The 20,248-nt window shown below is 35.5% G+C and overlaps 2 protein-coding genes across 6 annotated transcripts; both read left to right on the top strand.

The window, feature by feature from the left end:
• The first annotated feature begins 916 nt into the window (after positions 1–916).
• On the top strand, positions 917–4,076 carry LOC21393849 (E3 ubiquitin-protein ligase At1g12760). 2 transcript variants are annotated; one of them, XM_024176168.1, is made up of 5 exons: positions 917–1,651; positions 2,337–2,456; positions 2,537–2,669; positions 3,331–3,495; positions 3,626–4,076. In XM_024176168.1, the coding sequence occupies exons 1-5, from the start codon at positions 1,104–1,106 to the stop codon at positions 3,791–3,793; spliced, it is 1,134 nt and encodes a 377-aa protein (XP_024031936.1). In that variant the 5' UTR covers positions 917–1,103; the 3' UTR covers positions 3,794–4,076. The 2 variants fall into 2 exon arrangements, with proteins under 2 accessions (XP_024031936.1, XP_010112554.1); XM_010114252.2 differs by having other exon boundaries at positions 2,334–2,456.
• Positions 4,077–7,350: 3,274 nt separating this feature from the next.
• On the top strand, positions 7,351–19,836 carry LOC21393848. 4 transcript variants are annotated; one of them, XM_024176176.1, is made up of 27 exons: positions 7,351–7,625; positions 7,994–8,058; positions 8,678–8,933; positions 9,456–9,522; positions 9,708–9,858; positions 10,599–10,763; positions 11,789–11,887; positions 12,025–12,234; positions 12,321–12,422; positions 13,024–13,251; positions 13,489–13,569; positions 13,878–13,970; positions 14,059–14,244; positions 14,355–14,495; positions 14,599–14,691; positions 14,874–14,894; positions 14,965–15,036; positions 15,322–15,439; positions 15,665–15,837; positions 16,560–16,644; positions 16,995–17,114; positions 17,535–17,641; positions 17,813–17,890; positions 17,976–18,071; positions 18,704–18,799; positions 18,881–19,064; positions 19,380–19,836. In XM_024176176.1, the coding sequence occupies exons 1-27, from the start codon at positions 7,439–7,441 to the stop codon at positions 19,547–19,549; spliced, it is 3,444 nt and encodes a 1,147-aa protein (XP_024031944.1). In that variant the 5' UTR covers positions 7,351–7,438; the 3' UTR covers positions 19,550–19,836. The 4 variants fall into 4 exon arrangements, with proteins under 4 accessions (XP_024031944.1, XP_024031946.1, XP_024031945.1 ...); XM_024176178.1 differs by having other exon boundaries at positions 19,349–19,417; XM_024176177.1 differs by lacking the exon at positions 14,874–14,894.
• Positions 19,837–20,248: the final 412 nt, after the last annotated feature.

Here is a 20,248-nt window from a genome sequence, read left to right as displayed (position 1 = left end):
GGCCTAAATGACATAAATGAAAACAAAAATAAAATTGTTTTTCTTAAACTTTAAATAAGAAAAAATAATAGATAACAAATAAATAAAAAATACAAAGGATAAAAGACATAAATGAAAATACAAATTAATCATTTTTTCTTAACCTTTAAGTTTATTTGTAAATAAAAAATAGATAAAAAATAAAAGGTATAAATAGAAGAAAAATTGGTCGTCATCACATTTTTAATATATAATAGAAATAGAAAATAACGCATTAATAAATTATATTCCTATTTAAAAAATCATAACTTAATAGGCGCGTTTAGAATTTTTTTTAAAATAATTTTATTTTTTTGTATAAAAATGAAAATAAAAACGTTTTTAATCTCAAACAGAAATTATTTTTAAAAATACGTTTGGTAGTTTTATCAAGAGATTGTTTCAGTATAAAAAATCTATTAATATCTCTCTCTGCTCGAGAGAATAGAAAATGAAAACAAAAAATAAAAAATGACTAAAAATTATTTTCTATTTCTCTCTCATTTTATATTAAATTAAAAAATTATTTTTATTTTTATTACACCAAACATCATTTTAAAAATATTTTAATTTTTATTTCTCAAAAAATATAAAAAATAAAACTGAAATCAATTCTAAACACGAGTAATAATTTGCCAGTCGAAGCAGATCTCGTCACCATTCGATGGAATTATGAGAATTCCCATAAGTCAGACTGGGACCCACCTAGGGAGATCAATGACGTGGCACTCTAATTACCGAATAACTGAACATACGTTTTATAAAAAAAAAAGAAGCTAGAAAACAAAAAACAGCGTCTTGATAATAGATTAATTAGCAACAATTATCTTTTTAATTATTAATAATAATTATAATTAAATTAAAAAATAATAATAAAAGGAACATTGTCACTATCGTCGTCCATCTCCAACCTTCCATTTCTGCAGAGAAGTTCTCAAAACAATCCAAAATTCACAAAATTCTGAATTCAATTTCGATTTTCTCGATTCTCGAATCCAATTTCTTTCTTTGATGGGCTAAATCGGATTGTTTCGAAGGGTTAGGGTTCCAAGGAGCTGGAAAATTCCTAGATTTCTCTCTCGAACATGGCGTCGGCAAGGTCTCCCAACCGATCTTCGGAAGACATCGTGGACACGACGCCGTTTCTCGGCGGTTCCTCGGAGGACGGCAATTCGGCGAGCCGCCGGTTCGTGCAGAGGCAAAGCCTCCGCCAGGCGGCGCGGTTCCTCCGGCAGGCGAGCAGCCGCCGGCTGATGCGCGAGCCGTCGATGCTGGTGCGTGAGGCGGCGGCGGAGCAGCTGGAGGAGAGGCAGGGCGATTGGGCGTACTCGAAGCCCGTGGTGATCCTTGACGTCATATGGAACTTCGCCTTCGTCGTGGCGGCGGCGACGGTGCTGGTCCTCAGCCACCGCGAGTCTCCGGAGATGCCGCTGAGGCTGTGGATTGTCGGATACGCTCTGCAGTGCGTGGTTCACGTGGTCTGCGTCTGCGCCGAGTACCGCCGGCGGCGGCGGCGGCGGCAGAGGAGCTCGTCGAATCCGGCGGAGGAGGGGAGCGGTGGGAGTCTGAGTTCGGCGTCCGGGGATTCCGGTCAGTATGTGTCGTTGGCGCAGATGAACGACGAGAGTAATTGGTGAGTTCTATGGTGAAAACTTAAAATTTATTTCTTTTTTAATGTTGATAGTTTTGATTTTAAATTATTGATTGCTGTATGCCTATACTTTTCCATGATTCGTACTTTTTTTGGGGTAATAATATGGATTAATCATCAATTCCTGAACTTTTATTTGTGATCTTCAGATTTTTTAAGCTTAGAAAAATGTCTGACTATGCAACTCCTGTTGCATTTGTGAGGAATAGGGCTCGGGGGTAAATTGAGATGAACTTTTATAGTTTGGGGAATTATTGAAATTAGTCTCTATGTTGATGAAGGGAAAAAAATAAACACTCGATAATTTTGAAACTTTTTGAGGGAAGAAAGAGTTTGAGGTGGTTTTGTCTTGTTGAATGTTAGCAGTTCCGGGCATATTGGAAAGGAAAATGATGCTCATCATGAAAGAAGCTAACGTTGTGAAACTGAAACTGAACTTGTCAAGGATAATTAAATCGGGATAAACCAGTTATGACGATACGTGCTTTATTTTTTAGTTTTTAGGTCCATTTTATTTGTTTGATCCAATGTTGTTCGGAAACAGACCATATTGCTAAAAAATTATTTGCAAGTTGTTAGTTCCATTTAATACTTTTGATCTAATGCTTAAATGAGATTGCTCAAAAAATCTATATACCGACTATTTTTTGCTTTCTCCTCTCAGCAGTGTGGCAAAGCACCTGGAATCTGCAAATACAATGTTCTCATTTATCTGGTGGATCATCGGGTTCTATTGGGTTTCTGCGGGTGGTCAATCTTTAGCCCAAGCCTCCCCTCAGCTTTACTGGTTTGTGCTCTCTTCCCCTCTGAAATTTAAATATTAATCTGCAATCAATCTTACCATGGGGTTTGCCGTTTGGACTGCAGGCTTTGTATAATTTTCCTTGGATTTGACGTGTTCTTTGTCGTTTTCTGCGTTGCATTGGCATGTATCATTGGGATTGCTGTTTGCTGCTGTCTTCCATGTATTATTGCTCTTCTATATGCCGTGGCAGACCAGGTAGTTTTATAATTCATGTGGGCTGAATGAGGTGTTGAACACAAACAAATGTTCCAGATCTGTAGCATCTATTTGTGATTCGTTCTAAAATTGAAACCTGAAACAGATATTCTTTCATGTGTGTATCCATAATTAGCCCATTAAAAAGTTTTTTAGTCCTCTTATATCTCTGCAAAGCGTCTTTTAGAATGAGTGGTAACATCAAAGATACTGAAATCTTGGTTAGAAGTCTTGGTGTCCTAAGTGGGATTTTCCTATCATTCTCTTGTCATACTTCTTTTGCAGAACTCAATTTGAGCTGGTTCATTCAGGCAGAGTTTGTGAGCCGATAGTCATGCTTAGATGTCCTTTATATCATAGATGAATTAAAGAGTTTCATTCAAATTGGCAGCACACTTGCCTCTCCGTAAGTGTGATTTGATTAGGACTGAGCAAGATGGATATAATTACTGAGCCTTTCACTACCAACATGTTTGTGTGCTTTTGTAACACTCACCGTTTTATTGGAAATCTAACAATTTAGCCTCATTTTGCCTTGTTTTTATATGCTTTTAAAGCAAATGAGAATAACTTTTATTATCATATTAATGTTATTGGAATAATTGTCGCTTTATTCTTTTGGCATCCTTCAGTTATCTTATATGATCTGTTGTCAAAGCAGGAAGGAGCATCAAAAGAAGACATTGAGCAGTTGTCAAAATTTAAGTTCAGCAAAAGGTGCAGTAATGAGAAGCTTGCTGGTGATGCACAAGGACCTTGTGGAGGAATTATGACTGAATGTGGCACAGATTCACCAGTTGAACACGTTCTATCACAGGAAGATGCGGTATGCAGATCTATTTTGCTTTTGTATAGCTTTTATGCACTTGAATTTTATGTACAGTCATTTTGCTTACTGATTGTTTAGCGGGTTAACAAACGCACATCTAATTTTCTCTCTTTCGGCAATGTGTTAGGAGTGTTGCATCTGCCTTACTGCTTATGACGATGGCGTGGAACTGAGACAGCTTCCCTGTGGTCACCATTTTCATTGTTCCTGCGTTGATAAGTGGCTTTTTATCAATGCTACATGTCCTCTTTGCAAGTACAACATTTTAAAGAGTAGCAGCTGCAGTGAAGTTTAGACGACTTTCAAAAGATTGTATGGATTGTGCACGGTCATACGTCTCGGAATTCTTTGTTGTTTGAGCATTAGTTTAATGAAAATGTTTGTTACTCGACTTAATGCAGGCATCCTCTATATGTTTTTGGCGTTGTTAATTCCTCGTCTCTTAGTTGTAACAGTTGTTGCTGCATAGCAACGACGAAGATGATGCGTTCCACTTGTTTACGTTGTATATCGGTGTGCACGGGGCATTTTGGTGTATGATTATATTGAAGGGCAGTTGTTCTTCTCCTATTTGTATTCGTCATCTTTGTATATCTATGGGGCACATTGCTTAATAGCTTAAGGGCTTTTTAGCAGAAGAGGAGACAAGGAAGAGCGAAAAAGGCGAGGCCTGGCCTGGCCTGTGCCAGAAACTATATTAAAGTTGTGTTAGGAACTTACCAGAACAAAATGCTACGAGATGTTTGCATTGTCATTTGCATAAAATTAATAAAAATGTTCCGAGGATAACTTTCCACGTACGACATTAAGGAGATGTTTGGTTGGAGGATTCAAACCATAATTTGAATCATGATTCATGGTTTGTTACAGTGTTTTCTCTTACAAAAAATACACGTAAATCAAAAATTGTTCTAATCACATGATTATAGTCCATGAACTAAACGTATTATTAATGTCATGTTTGATAAATAGGTTCAAAACCTGGTGGTTCGAACTTTTGTGATTTGAAATAGAAAATTTAAAACACGTATAGAAGTTGGTGCTAGCTCTTTGGTGTTCGGTACCATCCTAAAATACACATTAACAATACCACATACATGCATAATGTGACATTTTTATAATGTTGTGCTCATTGGGAAACATTGAAAGTTCTATCACCTGAATTTTACAGAGTGTCTGTAACACCCTGAAAAATTAATTGAGATTAATTAAGGTAATTGAGATTATTAGTGTGCCTAATCTGATTTAATTAATTGAGTTTGATTAATAAATGTTTCTGACGTGTAATTTAAATAGTTTCAAGGTATTTAAATTATTCTCAGTAATTTATTTTAACCCATAAGTGTGTGTGGGCGCATTTCTGAACTGTTATTTTAAAATATTGTACACATGTCATTTTCATTTTCTTTTATTTCCTTCCTTTCTCTTTCCTTTCCCATGCACTCTCTCTCTCTTTCGTCACTTTCACTGCCGTGCTCTCTCTCTTTCTCTCTCACTCTCGTTTTTATCCCAAATCAAACGGATCTTGAACCGAGAAAGGATTTAAAGAAGTTTTCAACGTCAAGAGAAGGATTCAAGGTAAGATTACTGAAATAACCTCTCTTGAATCTCAAGTTTTTGAATTTCAAAACTTATTTTTGGTTCAAACCGGATTTTGATGGTTTTCGAGTAAAACTATAGTAGAAATTGGAGATCTTGGGTTCTTTGAACTTGTTTTAGGACCTAGAACCCAGATCTAGTGGGTTTTTTTTTGAAATATCTCGATTTGGGACTGAGATTTGCAGGTTTTGGACTGGTTTGGTCGACCTATGCGGTCGACCGGATTGCATGTTGACCGGTCGACCAGTAGTGTTGCACTGCTCTGTCACTGGTCGACCGGTTGACACGAGATTTGACCATGTTTGGCCTGAAATTGCTGTTTTGACCCCTGTTTTCGGGGAGAACCCAAATTAGCTTCATTTGGGGACTTGAGATGAATGGATTAACATTTTTAATCATTGTTTTGAGATTGAAAACCCTTGAAATGATAATTTGAAACATGAAAATGGATTAGGGCACACTAATAGGAAATCTTGGTTGGAAATTGAGATTTGGATTGCTTTAGGAATGAGAATTGATCCTAAAGTGTTGTCTTGCATCAGTGATCTCTGAGGATTCAGACTGAAGGGGCTTGAGGAAGCGGAAGCCGGAAAAGGCAACGCTAGTCCCAGGTTTGATCGTGCGAGGTAGGATTTCTATCCCTTTTCTTTGTGAGCCTGTTTTCAAAAAAGGATTTTGGCCTTGGAAATGTTTTAAAGAAAGGGATTGGTTTGTGAAAGAAAAACGCTTTGAAAACCATGACTTGTTTAGTTATGGAACCTCATGGCTTGTCCAGTTATGGGGCCCGCGCCTTGAGTAGTTCGTGGGGTCATATTAACGATTTCAAAATGTTAATGAATGATTTCTTAATAAAGAGATCTTGTGAACCGGTAAGAGAGTCTATTGCTGTAAGCCTAGATAGGATGCGGAGAGTGCATCATCGGGGGCAGATCCCGAAACTCGGTCCAGGTAGGCGAGACACTTAGTTAGGTAAGTAATTTGTACTAATTACTCGTTGAAGCCTGTAATACTGTTATTTTCAGTTATATTTCCTTTGAGAAAAAAGATGTGAGGTTCCGGCTGTTCCGTCGGGACTGAATATCTAATTTTATTTACTTATTCATTCATTAATTTACTCGCTCATTTATTTATTCATTTATTTTAAGTCATTTCAAATTATATCTTACTGGGCATTTCGCTCACGTTTTATATTTCAAATGTATTAAACCCCTCCCAGAAGACTCTAAGAGCGGTGCACAGTAGCTGGATAATTGCTACGGAGCAGCTGAGTTGTGCTGCTGTTAGAATCAAGTGAGGATTGTGGACATCCTCTTGGATAAATGTAAGGAATTTGAGAAATTCTGTAAACTTATGTAATACTTGGATTACTAGACTGTGGTTGATGTCTGTTGTAATGATTATTTACATGAGCATGTATGTACGATACTGTATGTCCTGTGGGGTGGAGCCCTGTGTGTCAGAAGCTCCGGGATTCTGTAATTTATTCATATTTTTATTCAGTTGAGTGGGACTCGTCTGAGAATCTACTTTATTAACTCCTAATCGAGCTTCACGTCACCCACTCCGTTTGGGAGACGTGACAGTGTCACATAATTCTTATGCAAGGATATATTATTTGTCCGTGTTTAGTTTTGAATGGTAGGATTAAAAGCTGCCGGCATTGCATAGTTTTGGACAGTAAAAAATAAATAAATCTAACAAGTAAAAACTTATTAAAAATCTTTAAAAAAAAAAAAAGAACTTGATAAAAATAAGACGGCTCACAGTTTCACAATACTGATAATTAAACGAATTTTTTTTCTCATACCCTACGGCAACTCCTCCATAATTTATTCCCTAAAGAACCTTTTTGATTCTGAGAATTATATTTATTAACAATCTAATTATTACACTCTCAATTTACCTTGTTTATTTTACTAATTTAAATTTAATTATAATAAATTTTTTATAAATAATTAAATTTAATTTTTTTATTATAATAAAAAATTTTCATATAAAATTACATCTCAATTCATCACGAAACAATGTGAGAAAGACTTTCTTCTTTATTGTCCTTTTCGTTTGTTTATACCTTTTATACATGCTTCCCGACTGGCATATAGTGCCATCAAGATCCTTTTCTCTTGGGGGCGTTAATCATAATTATGAAGAAAAAGAAGGACCGAAACAGAAAAGGAAAAAGTTCCAAGCGTGAAATAAATTTGTCGTCTTTTATCTCAGTATTTTATTTCCTTTTTTTTTTTTTCCCTCTGCTTTGGCGCTCCTCGAAAAAGCCTGCCATTTCCTCCTTCTTCGTTTCTCTCTCTCGACAACGACGATGAAGACGAAGACCTAACTGGCTATGGAGGATCGAGAAGCTTCTTCTCTTCTAGAGCGATATCGGCGCGACCGTCGAAAGCTCTTGGAGTTCCTCCTCTCGTCAGGTCTGGCCAAGGAGCTTCGAACTCCGTCTGGTCCCACCACTTCTCTTTCTCACATCGATTTTGACAATCTCAGCGCCGATTATGTCCTCGATCGTCTCTCATCAGGCAAGTTTGCACTCTTTCGCTTTTCCTTTCTCTGGAAAAGGAAACGGAAAGTTTCGTTTTGTTTGGTTGCTAAGAAAATCTGTGAGCTGGAGCTGAGAAAACTTACTGATTTTACTAGTCTCAGCTGAGCGGAGGCTATTGGTCCTCTTATTTCTGCTTTCTCGGAAGTCGAAGTTACCTAATTTTGTGTTTTTCTAGAGTCCAATTCGAATATTCCGTTCATTTTCTTTGAGCTGCCAGTGCATATTTTGTGTCAAATTTTCATTTTTCTATATATTCTAGGCTTCCAAACAGAGTTTTTTCTTTGTCTACTCAACGCTGAATTTGGTTATGTTGTTTGAATCGCTACCGTTCTCTTTGTTTATCAGGTGCGGTGGTTGATGTTTCTGAAGCTAGCAAGAAGTACTTGAATGAACTCGATTATCCGGTGACGGTAAAATTCATATCATATCTCTCATTTATTTTCTCGTATTTTGTTTGAATCAATTGTTTTTAGTTATTTCTCCACTTTTGTATGTTATTGGAACAGAGAGGTAGAAAATAGATAACTAATCTTTAGCTAGGCCAAAGGTGGAAGTGCTTTGGAAATTCAACTTAACGTTAATGTGGAGTACAAGTTATTTAGAAACATTGTGTTGCCGTTTTAGGCCACTGTAGTACCTGACATTTTCCAACCTCCGTTCGCACTACCACCGTTGTTAATCATCAGCCCAGATGAAAATCCTTGCTCTGCTGTCAATTTTTGTGCAGTGGAATTGTGTTTGAAACAAACACACAAAAAAAGAACACTTAAAAAGAGATTTGGCTGAAACTTTGATAAAATATTATTGATAACTTGTTAGAACTTGGGGTTTAAATAGACAAATTCAGATTAGAAATAGGAAACTAAGTCAAACGGGAAACTTAACAAATTACAAAGAAAATACTAAATAGGAAACAAATAAATCTAAAAATCAGGGAAACTTTAAAATAGGAAGCTCTAGGATAGGGAACTGTTTTCCTTCTGTCCAACGTCATTTTTAAACACGCCACATTCTCAATTCTTTTGACAGATCCATTCGCAGTCAGGCACTTCTTACTATCTAGTTTCTGAACCAGAATCAGTTGGATCACCTCCTCGCCGTGCACCTCCTCCCCTTGAAGAGAAACGAACTGTTGAAAAAGTGTCATCTTCTTCTTCTAGACAGATGGATTCTTTGAATGAGGAGAACACTGCAACAGCTGGGGATGACTATGGTCGTAAATACAAATCAAATACCATAAAACATGTCAAAGTTCCCCCTCTAGGATTGCCTAACCTGCGTACAGGTATTCATTGCTTTGTGTTAAATAAAGGGTTGCTTCCTTCCTCTCTGCCCCCATCTTTTTTTTTTTTTCTGTCTCTAGTCAGTTTCTGTGAAAATGAGATGTTAAAAAAGAAAAAGGAAAAATTAGTTATTCTTATGATTAATGGGAGGAGGGGGACCAAAGGCACATGCATTCCCAAAATTTTACAAATGCATTTGAATTGATTATGTACGTATCTTAGGCCTCTGCTACAACCATTAGATTGGCTCCCTCCTTTTGAATTTCCTTGTTCTCCAAAAATATGATGTCTTAGTGCGTATGAATTATACTCTTATACACCTTATAGCTAATGGACTGCAGTTTGCACCCCTGAGTCAACAGAGCTTGTTTTTTACTCAAGTATGATCATCATACTCCATGAAGATATTTTAGGTTAAAACAATTCAATGATAATTCTTTTTGTAAAATGTACAAAATTTGTATGCTATAGCTTTGGCCTCTCCTCTTTGAGTACACTGATACATAGCTTCAGTATTTTTGAAGGACTATCTGATGACGATTTGCAGAAATCAGCATATGAAATATTGCTTGCATCAGTTGTATATTCAGGGTAATCACTCACTCTCTCTCTCTCTTAGTTTTCTGTGTCTATGGTGGTCTCTGTGTCCATTTCCATTACATGTTGGAAATTCACTTCTCAATCACTTTACATGTACCAACCTCTTATATGGTGTGGAATCAGCGTCTCTTTATCTTACTTGCTTTTCTATTCTCATATTCTTGTTGTGCAACTAGGGTTGAAATCTATGTAGTAGAGGAAAAAAAGAAAGAAAAGAATGCAAAATTCTTGTTAGGATTGAAGAATAAGAAGGAAAAGCCACATGCCCAGTCTCATTCTCTTGACAGACATTCAAACCTCATCCGTACTATCCGCCTACAGATGCAGGCAAGCTAATCTACTTTTCTCAATTAGTGGTTTCTCTGATTTGTACGTGCCTGATATGAAGTAATGCAGGCAGACTCTGAAGTAGATATATACTTTTGTCTAAGTTGGATTTGCAGCAGAAAATTAACTAATTTTAATGGAGAAAACATCATTTATATACAGTAAGCACAAGGACATTGTCCTCACAAGAAGTTGGTTTGTGAGCAGATGTGTTCAAGGGATTCAAATATCTGTCTTGAGGTTCTGGTTTCGAAGGATTCCTCAATATTTGTCTAATTATTTATTTAACTGATAGTCAACTTCTATTGCTTTCCTTTCGGTTTACTGTACTACACTTAAGTCTTCCTCCTAGATTTTCTTTTATATGTTGTAGTCTTTCTTTATATTCTTCTAGGTTCTGACAAACTTGGATTCTGCTGTCTAGGCATACCTCTGTCAAATGTCGGAACTATTTTAGTTTTCTTTTCTATTTCACATTCTGATGTTTTTCTTCCACTTATTCCATTAAACAATGTAGGAAAAAGAACTTGTTGAATTTAGTTGCACTGCAGATTGCAAATTTGCGGAGTCTAAAATGACTTTTCGTGGCAGGCTTGAGTACACTTTTACATGATGCTTCTTTGTGGATATCTTACCCTCCTTTTCATTTCCTGCTTGTACTTTATTCAGATATTTTTACTAATATCTATCTGTTTTTTATGGAGAAAAGTTTCATTTCTGCATTATTTTGTCTTTGTCAGATTTCAGAAGCAATGGATTTATGTGTCAGGCGTAGGTTGCAGTTGCCTACAAGGAGAACATATGGGAAAACGGACATTCCTCAAATTTCACTGGGGCTTTTGAATAGCATTTTCAAGTCTGATTTTTTGCATGAAAAGTCTTATATGCAATGGAAGAGTAGACAGGTAATGTTTATGGTATTTCATTTTTATTAATCCTTTGGATAAAAAAATGTTTGATCACTTATGGCCTTGATGTTGTCAATCGATTAGACACCTAGCACATGACCATTGTCGGTACAGACAAGGATGAAAAGATTTGCATTGGTGGGAATATTGGTGCTCCAAATTTAAAGAAACTTTGGAAAAAAATATCAATTCAGTGGAAATATCATGAAAAAATTATAGAAACCATGATATTTGTTTTAAAACTTAATATTTCTTTTTGATAATTGAGGATATGATAAACATTGAAAAAATAATAAGGAAGTTTTACATAAAAACTTTATAAATATTAGATGACCTATAAAACTTTATAAAAACTTTATAAACTTTTTCAAAAAGAAAGTCCTATAAAGCTCAAATGTGATTGGAACTTTCATCGCAATTCAAGCAACATTGGTATTTTAGCATCCTAATCTATAAAGGCCCCGTTCGCTTCGTGGATTCGAGTTTTCAATTCGAGCTGAGATGTAACATTTTCTTAGAGCTTTTAACTGTAGCAAAAAAAGTTAAATGTGATATTTTCTGAGAACTTTTAACTGTAGAAACCTAGAACTGAAAACTCAAATCGGTGAAATGAATGAGGCCAAAGTGTACAAACATGCTAGGTGATAGAAATGTATTGTTTAGCTAATAGAACACGATAAATTAAAGAAAAAAAAATCTTTCTAATGTATGTCTGCAATATTTTCCTGAAATTTTATGAAAAAGTACACTACAACCACATGGAAATCAATGTTTTTACTGATATTTATTTACCAAATTTTTTTCCAAATTTTGTCAGAAATTTTTTATACCCAAAAGACATACCAAGACCTTAGAAATTTTTAAATTTCAGAGAAAATCTTGGAAATATCAGAAATGTTTTTGGTCGTGGGCACAAACAGTTTGTCCAAGTTCCTCTTTATATCACACTAACGTTATTCATGGAAATGAAATGAAGAACTCCAAACATGATTTAACATGATGGTTTACAACTACTCTGTTAGGTTGGTGTCCTGGAAGAACTTCTACAGTATTCTGTCAATCTTGCAGCACCTGAGCAGCTAACCATTAAGAGTTCACTTGCAAATATCAGGAATTCAGAGGTATTTCCTTATGATTTGACATGTAAAGCAAGTGCTTCTGTCTAAAGGAATTAGCTCTGCCCGCTTGAAAAAAAAAAAAGCTTCACGATCACTCTTCAGTTGATGTAGACCTGCTTGTTATTTCTTGGATGTTGCAGCGATGGGACATGGCCTTGTCTCCATCTGAACGTGTTGAAGTTCTATCAACCATCAAACATGTTGCTTCAAAGTTATCATCTCTACCTGGACGATTTGGCATTGAAAGTGAGACCTGCTACTGGACTGCTGGATATCACTTGAATATGAGACTGTACGAGAAGCTGCTCTTTAGCGTGTTTGATAGTCTTGATGAAAGCCAGCTCATAGAGGTATGCGCTTCATTATAGTGAATTGAGTTAGAAATTGAATTTTTGTTTGCCTGAATCTCAATTTTTCTATTTTTTCCTTTTATTAGGAAGCTGAGGAAATCCTGAAGCTTATCAAATTGACTTGGCCAATATTAGGCATCACTCAGAAAATTCATGATGCAATATTTGGATGGGTTCTTTTCCAACAGGTGAACATTTTATCGCCAATGCTTAATATTTATGGAGCACGTTCCTCTGATGTTGCTGTAAACATGAATTCTAACAAAGAAAAAAAGAGAAGAAAAACAACACACAGACATGCACACATTCTGGTTTGTGTGGATAAGATAAAACTTTATAACGCTGGATTTAAATTTAAGTGCATTGGTTGAATATGGGAGCTGACAGAATGTCTCAATGTCTTTCTGGTGACAGTGTCCCCCCCCACATAATATCATGATTTCTGAAAGAAATATATGCAATATCTATTGTCCATCTAGGTCTTCTTAGTTGATGATTATTAAAATCGATAAAATGCAGCTGGTGGGAATTTACTTGCTTTATTATGTCCATAGAAAAAGGGTTTCTGGCTTGCATATTTAAATGTTTCTACATAGTTACTTGGACGTGTGGATTTGTAAATTTGGGCACAGAATTCAAGCCCAATCATTTTGCCAAAACGGCTATTGGTTGAGCTTCAATCTTAACTTCATGCTTTGCACTAGCTATAATCCTTCAACTTTATAACTTTCAATAGAATATTTCAGTGCTGTCAGTAATCATATTCTAATGGATAAATCCACATTGAAGTTTGTTGAAACAGATGAGGCCAAGCTTTTAGAATATGCAATCCTCGAGTTACAGAAAGTTGCATCAGTTGAAGATGATGATAAGGAGAGAATTTATACGGATAGCCTAGCCTGCCTAAGGCAATGCGGTGGCAATGAAGTAAAGCTAAGTTTGATTCAGGCTATATTCTTCTCTATAAGCAGTTGGTGCATTGGTAAACTGCAAGACTACCATCTTCATTTTAGTCAGGTTAATTGCTTTTCTTTTGTTATGTACACTCCTAATTATTTTTTGTTCTTGCTACTGAAGCTTAGTCTCTCTAAATCAATGTATGGAAGTATGACTACTGATTTTTTTTCAATATGGTTGGTGATTATTTTTAAAATTTCTCTCTTTTAAATCAACTTTGGCCGTTCTATTCAAATTTTTATTTATCATTAGCCTATTTCTTACTATTTTCTTTCTGATTACGATATTGTTATTCAGCAACCTGGTAACTTTAAGAGGGTGATGACCTTGGTGGCAACAGTTGGAATTCCAACTTCTAGCAGCCATGGTGATATAAAGGTTAGCTTTATTTTGCGCTCCGTGCTGTTTAAATCCATAATGCTCCTGCACATTTAATTCACTAAGCGTTAGTCTCATTTGGAGAAATAATAATAAAAAAAAAGGTTGAAACAGGCAAGGCAAATTTTTGCGAGGTGGTTTTATATGTTATTCTCATGCCTCTTGATTTTATTGCCCATTTTCACGTTGAATTTAGACAAGAATTAGTTTTTATGTTCACGTATTGGTGTTATTAGCTATAGTTGCTTTTGCAGACCAAAAAAAATGACCCAGTAGTTCTTTTGACAGTTAACTTTTCATGAATGCAGATGGGGTTAACTAGCTTTAATGTTTCTGACAACAATTCTTCTAAAATAATCAAATCATTCGTGGAAAGTTCTATTGAAACTGCGTACAATCGGGTAAAATACTCTTTCTGGTATTTTCTTTATATTATGTTTTAGTTGTCTCTTTAGTGTTATAGGTGAGATTGATATGCCTCTATTGTAGATATCAAGCAGTGTAGATCTTGAATCAAAGGTGGAAAGAAAGCATCCTTTGTGTCTGCTTGCAAATGAACTTAAATTGATTGTTGAGAGAGAAATCAAGGTGTTCTACCCTGTACTACGTCATTGGTGTCCTGAATCTGGAACAATTATTGCCATCCGATTGCATCATATTTATGGGGAAAAGCTGGTCAGTTTTCTATATCTAAGTAATAACCATCTTCTCCGCTGTTTTCTTTCCTACTAGACAAAAAGTTTTGCAGCTGGTGGATCTTTATTGATACTTATCTTAATTTGTAGGAAAAATTTCTCAAAGAAGTCTTGTGTCTCTCTGAAGATGCTCAGTCAGTGCTTCCAGTTGCTCGTTTGTTGGATTGTGATTTAACTAAGCTGTATATGCTTGCTTGTGGAGAAAATAGCCATGATTTGCATCATTATCCTGTTAGTATATGAGGATTATTATTTTACTAAGTTTTTGTGAATGATATGATCCTCTGTGTTTTCAACATCAAATTAAATAATGCTCATTTGACTTTTTGTGCAGATTGGGGAAGTTGCGAAACGTATCATTCTTGATTGGGTGATTGCTCGGCATTCACATATATTGGAATGGACTGGGAGAGCATTTGATATTGAGGTTGGTTCCACGTGGGAGTTGGATGATGTTACTAAAAAGTGCAGTTCTAAAATTATAGTACTAGTCTGGTTCAGTATTATGGTTTTGAACTTTGACAAAGAAAAGAAAGAATTATACAAGGTCTAATTTTCAATTTGTATGTCTTCATATTGATCATAGCAATCAACCTGCATTTTTGACAGGGAGGTTGGTTGCAAAAATGGGTAAGTTTTGTCCATTCGTTGTTTGCATGATTCGAGAATCAAATTAATTTTCAGCGTTGTGTATTTGCAGGAATGGGAACCTCTTTCATCGCAGCAAAGACAAGCAGCTTCTATAGTTGAAGTTTTTAGAATTATAGAGGAGGTATGTATCATTCCAAAAGCTATAAGCAGTATATGGTTAATTCAATATCAGATCATATTTTCCTATTGATGCCTGATGAATAATATGGCAGGGATAGCTTGAACAGATGTCAATTGACCTTTTTGCAGTCACATTGTCCCTTCCTGCTGGAAATGCCTCATTTCCAGGATTTTTGCTTCTATTTTAATTTCTGTTATTTATCTACGAAGTAAAAAAGAGAGAATTATCTAGGACCAGCTTTTTCTTGTTTTATATCATCGCTTCTAATCCGACTTGAGCTTGCAGACTGTGGATCAACTCTTTGGATTGAACCTTCCAATGGACATCACAAATTTACAAGCTCTACTGTCTATCATCTTCCACACGTTGGATGCCTATTTGGTAAAAATGGTTAATCAATTAGGTGTGTCATGCTATCTTCTAGTACATTTTGGAATTGGATACAGTTGATGTTGTATATCTTGGGTTTGTGTAGCAATATTGGTTTCTATTAATTTTGATAATAAGTCAGTTGGTAATGTTTCTTAGCAAATGTTACTGGTTAAAAAGCAGTCATCATTCTATGTTTATTAGTTTGCACACTTAGTTTAGGTATACAATTTTAATTATAATACCATTGCGATTACAGTTGAGAAGAATCACTTGTATCCATCAGCTCCTCCCTTGACTCGTTACAAGGAGACATCAATGCAAATAATGAAGAAAAAGCTGCTGGAGTGTATTCTTTTAGATGACAATGTAATCAACAAGTTAAATAATTTGACAGTGTCCAAACTTTGTGTCAGATTAAACACTTTAAAAGTAAGTGCTTTTCTTTTTCACTTATTCAAATTGACCTTGTATCTGGGTTGACATATCAGTGTGTGTGTGTGTTTTTTGGTTGAATGTTAGTTAAAATGCTGAATTGTATAATCTAGTTCTTTTCAGGGTAGAATCTTTACTCGTGTATCAGATTCCTGAAATTATCATCCTTTTTTTAATTGAATTAATAAGGTAAAAGCGTTCATTACAACGATATTCTCTTCACAGCTGCTAAAACCATTTCCAGTTTTTGACTTCCTATCGTGGTAGAAAAAGTCTAATATCACCAACCATCACCTAGCTCCTGTACCATGCAAGGTGAAATTAAAATTTTATTAGGATTGCTCAGCTAGTTGGCCTCTTCCAATATCTTTTCAGGTCCGTTAAAAACTTGAATTTCATGAGTTGTGAGGAGTTGGTATATATTTTGAACGTAGTGAAGTTTTATTATGCAGTCGCATATTCAATGGGATTGTTTTTTATCTCGCCCCCCCAACCACACACACACACACACACTCATCCCCCCTTCTATTTTGCCTTTGAGAGAAATCAATTCTTTCCTTTAGAGAGAGAGAGGGAGAGAGCTAGTTTGTTCTAGGAAATTTTTCTGCCTTGGTAGAATATGTTGTGGTGTAAGTTCTTAGGCAACATTTATATTTTTGTTAATGTATCATCGACTTATTACAACTTTTCTTTATAACACTGTGCCTTCCCTTGTGCAGTTTATTCAGAATCAAATTGACGTGCTAGAAGATGGCATTAGGAAATCATGGGCACTTGTTAGCCAATCTGACAAAGAAATATGGGGTGAGTTTCTAAGTCTATATTTTGTCAAATATACAGTTTCAGATAATTAGTTTCATACATAGGCGCTTATTTTTTTTACCTGGCGAGTCTTGATATAATTCTCTTGCATGTACGTACAATGTTAACCTTGTTAGAATAGTTCGGTCATGTCAAAAAGGGAAATAACATTCTGTTTGCTATTTTCTTTTTGGTACTTTCCATCGTTGTGGTATAAGTGCTTTGGGAATAAACTTTGTACATGGGCATTTCAATCTATTTGCATTCTTTCTGCTTTGTTTTATTATGTGAATTCATTGAGTTAAAGTTGATTGATATTTTGCGTGCTCAATTGTGATCTCTATTTCCACCAGCCAAGAAAGAACCTCAGGAGCTGACCTGCGGTGAAGAAGTTGATGAGCTATTTGCCACAACCTTTAACATTATCAGGGATACTTCATCCCATGCTATCAGCAAAATTTGTGACTTCATAGGTGAGTTAATTGAACCTCCTTGCAATTTAATAATCCTATTTTTTGATGAGAAACAAGGAAATTTATTGAAAAGAAAAGTAACCAAAATGTACAAACAAAGAAGGACAAGTCGTCCTAACAAACAGTGCAAAAAATAAAAATGAAAACTGGTAGTCAAATGAGCAGCAGACCAAAGGCAGTCCAAAAAATTGAAACTAAACCAAATCTAAGCCTAGTTTCTCAAAAAATAAGACCACTCCTGCAGTATATCGGGAAAGGAAATCCCCTCAAAATCTCTAATTAGGGAAGCCTAGAGCTGACCAATATTGAATTTTCTTAGTTACAATAAATTTGTCCTTAGAACATAATTTTCCATTTACAAGCTTTGAATGAGGATAAAAGCACTTGGCCTTTTTTGTGTCGGTTGAATTTTAATTTCAGGTCCAAGAGTTGTGTTCTGGGATCTCAGGGATGCATTTATCTCTGGTTTGTATCGTGGTAATGTTGAAGGTGCTCGTTTGGACAGTGTTCTTCCACATTTTGACACTGTAAGACATTTAAATAAAAAACCTATTCCCTCTAATTCCTGTCTTACTTGTGTGTCCATGTACATAAGAATGAGGCATTGACATATTTTACGTTTGAATTTTGAAGTTTCAATTTTCTTTCCTACCAATAAGTTTTTGAATGAATTTGTTCATCTAAGAGGCATTATGTAGGTCCTTGATCATGTATGCGGTTTAATTGATGACTGTCTTAGGGACCTCGTGATCTTAAGCATCTGCAAAGCATCACTGGTGCGATTTCAGCCTTGAATGTTTTCTTTCTTTTTTTTTTTTTTTTTTTTTTTTTAAATAAAATTTGCACATATCTGTGATTCAGGAAGGCTTTGCATGGGTGTTGCTTGACGGAGGTCCTTCTCGTGCATTTTCAGATTCAGATGTTACACTGTTGGAGGATGATCTAGCCATGTTGAAGGTATTTGTTATTCTTTTATCTAGCCGGGAGTCTTTTGTAACTTCCTCTTAACTGTAGAAAAGGAAAACTTTCACATTACATTACTCCCATGGGGTTAACACCATTTGGTTGAGTGAACGGTAAGTCATAGAACTAACATATCACTACGTCAAGAGTCCATGGATTTTCCACCTGTTTGGCATGCATGGATTTTAAAAGCATAGAATTATATGTGTATATATATATATATATATTACCCCAATGTTTACCTATCAATGGGTATCATTGTTTCAGCCGTAAGATATTAATCAAACGGTTATAATAAATTATATAGTTGACCAAAAAAAATTATGACAATTAATGGAACTAGATTTTTATCACGCTACGTTATCCAAGATGTCTATAATTGATGGTAACCATTGATGGAAACGTAACGTATACTATGCTAATGTCAAACTTGGATCGTATTTAGCAAAAAGGCCTAGAATGAGTGGTTCTTAGTTGCTCACACGTTTATTGATATCGATAAAGCTCGTGGCAGAGTCCCTTCTGCATAAAAATTTCCAGATACAATATTCTCATGATGGGGTTTGCTTACACTCTGCTAATGTCTACGAGTCATGAAGATATTTAACTGAATGTTGCTTTTGTAGGAATTCTTTGTAGCTGATGGAGAAGGGCTTCCCTATTCATTAGTGGAGCAAGAAGCAAAGTTTGCTGAGAGAATACTGGACTTGTATTCACTTGAGGTTTGATCACTTGTGACTGAGAACTATAAAGCCTTTGATTATCGTCTGAAATGGTAGTATAACGACGTTTTGTCTTTGTAGACTGAATCTGTCATCCAGATACTAATGACTGCAAGTGAACAAATTTCCTTGGGCTTAGAATCTCATGATCATGACCACATGCATGTACTCAACGTCCACACGTTAATGCGAGTTTTATGCCACAAGAGAGATGCAGAAGCCTCCAGATTCTTGAAGACGCAATATCAGCTCCCCATGTCCTCAGGTGATTTTCCATTCTCTTCTATCATCGAGGCTTTTGTCTTTCGCGTTAATAAAAAGACCTAAAGAAATTTAACGAGCTTTCGTGCTTTTCCTAGAAGCCAAAGCCACTAGTTTTATGCCCTGAAACAACGTTATACTACTTCCATCAATCTAGTTCAACACTGTTTTTCTTTCTTTTAATAAAAGTGCGCTGTTTCCTATAATAGTTATAAACTAAAAAAAAATATAGCTTGGAAACAGGCAATATAATAGTTATAAACTAAAAAAAGTATAGCTTGGAAACAGGCAATCTTCTTAGTCGATTACTTTTTCACAGAGTATGAGGACACACCATCAAAGGATTCAACATATGTATCTCCTCTGATACCAGTTCTTTTAAAGCGAAGCACCTCGTTTCACGGGAACAAGAAGAGTCATGGCAGTTTCAATTCGTTTAAGAAGAAAATTCAAGAAGCAACATTAGAGATCAGGAATGTAGGCTGGTAGTGTCCTTAGAATATATAAACTTGATCAGAAGGCATGCACCTTGCTTTCTCATTGTCAGCCGAAAAATGCTTGATTAGGCTGTAGGGTATCAGAAGTTGGAAAATCATTCTTTCTAGTTGCATTTCAGGTAATTAAATTTTGTTTCTTCATATCTTGTAAAGCTTCATTAGGAACTATTATCAATTTTGATTAGAGACGGTCTTTTCTGATGCAAAAGAGATGATGTATTATAGCTTTGCTAATCACATGTAGTTTTAAACTTTTTAAAAAAATGTTCTTTTTCTTTCTTTTCTTTATTTTTTTTAACAAGAAATTGCTTGTACTTCCCGGTTTTTCCGCGACTATTCTTTTTGATTTCGTGAATAAAATAGTATTTTTCTCATGTTGCAGAATGAAATGCACCTGAACTAATTGAATTATGCAATAGGACACATGCAGTGCTTACTAATAAAAGATAGGTCCTGTTTGTGAGATTGTAACTGCTGCTTATTTTCTATTTGTGGCAGTGTTTAACACAATAACGTTCTAAGTTTAGTTTGGTATTACTTTTCTCTTTCAAAATCGGTTTCTACTTATAGCAAAAGTTGATATCAGTATTTAATAAATTTACTTAAAAGTGCTTTTTGAAGAATTTTTTAAGAATCTATAGCTTAAATCAGAAACAGCTTAAAGATAATTTTAACTTTTAAATTGTGTAGG

Source organism: Morus notabilis, unplaced genomic scaffold (genome assembly GCF_000414095.1).
Source record: "Morus notabilis unplaced genomic scaffold, ASM41409v2 Scaffold912, whole genome shotgun sequence".
Classification (NCBI taxonomy): Eukaryota; Viridiplantae; Streptophyta; class Magnoliopsida; order Rosales; family Moraceae; genus Morus; species Morus notabilis.
This window is presented reverse-complemented; position numbering and strand designations above follow the sequence as displayed.

What these genes read in the sequence shown, in the direction of transcription:
- LOC21393849 (XM_010114252.2), top strand. Translation starts at nt 1,104, where the DNA reads ATGGCGTCGGCAAGGTCTCCCAACCGATCTTCGGAAGACATCGTGGAC. An exon ending in ATGAACGACGAGAGTAATTG is followed by an intron (nt 1,652 to 2,333) that starts GTGAGTTCTATG and finishes TTCTCCTCTCAG; the next exon opens with CAGTGTGGCAAAGCACCTGG. An exon ending in TTCTATCACAGGAAGATGCG is followed by an intron (nt 3,496 to 3,625) that starts GTATGCAGATCT and finishes GCAATGTGTTAG; the next exon opens with GAGTGTTGCATCTGCCTTAC.
- LOC21393848 (XM_024176176.1), top strand. Translation starts at nt 7,439, where the DNA reads ATGGAGGATCGAGAAGCTTCTTCTCTTCTAGAGCGATATCGGCGCGAC. An exon ending in AAAAATGGTTAATCAATTAG is followed by an intron (nt 15,440 to 15,664) that starts GTGTGTCATGCT and finishes TTGCGATTACAG; the next exon opens with TTGAGAAGAATCACTTGTAT. An exon ending in GCATCTGCAAAGCATCACTG is followed by an intron (nt 17,891 to 17,975) that starts GTGCGATTTCAG and finishes TCTGTGATTCAG; the next exon opens with GAAGGCTTTGCATGGGTGTT.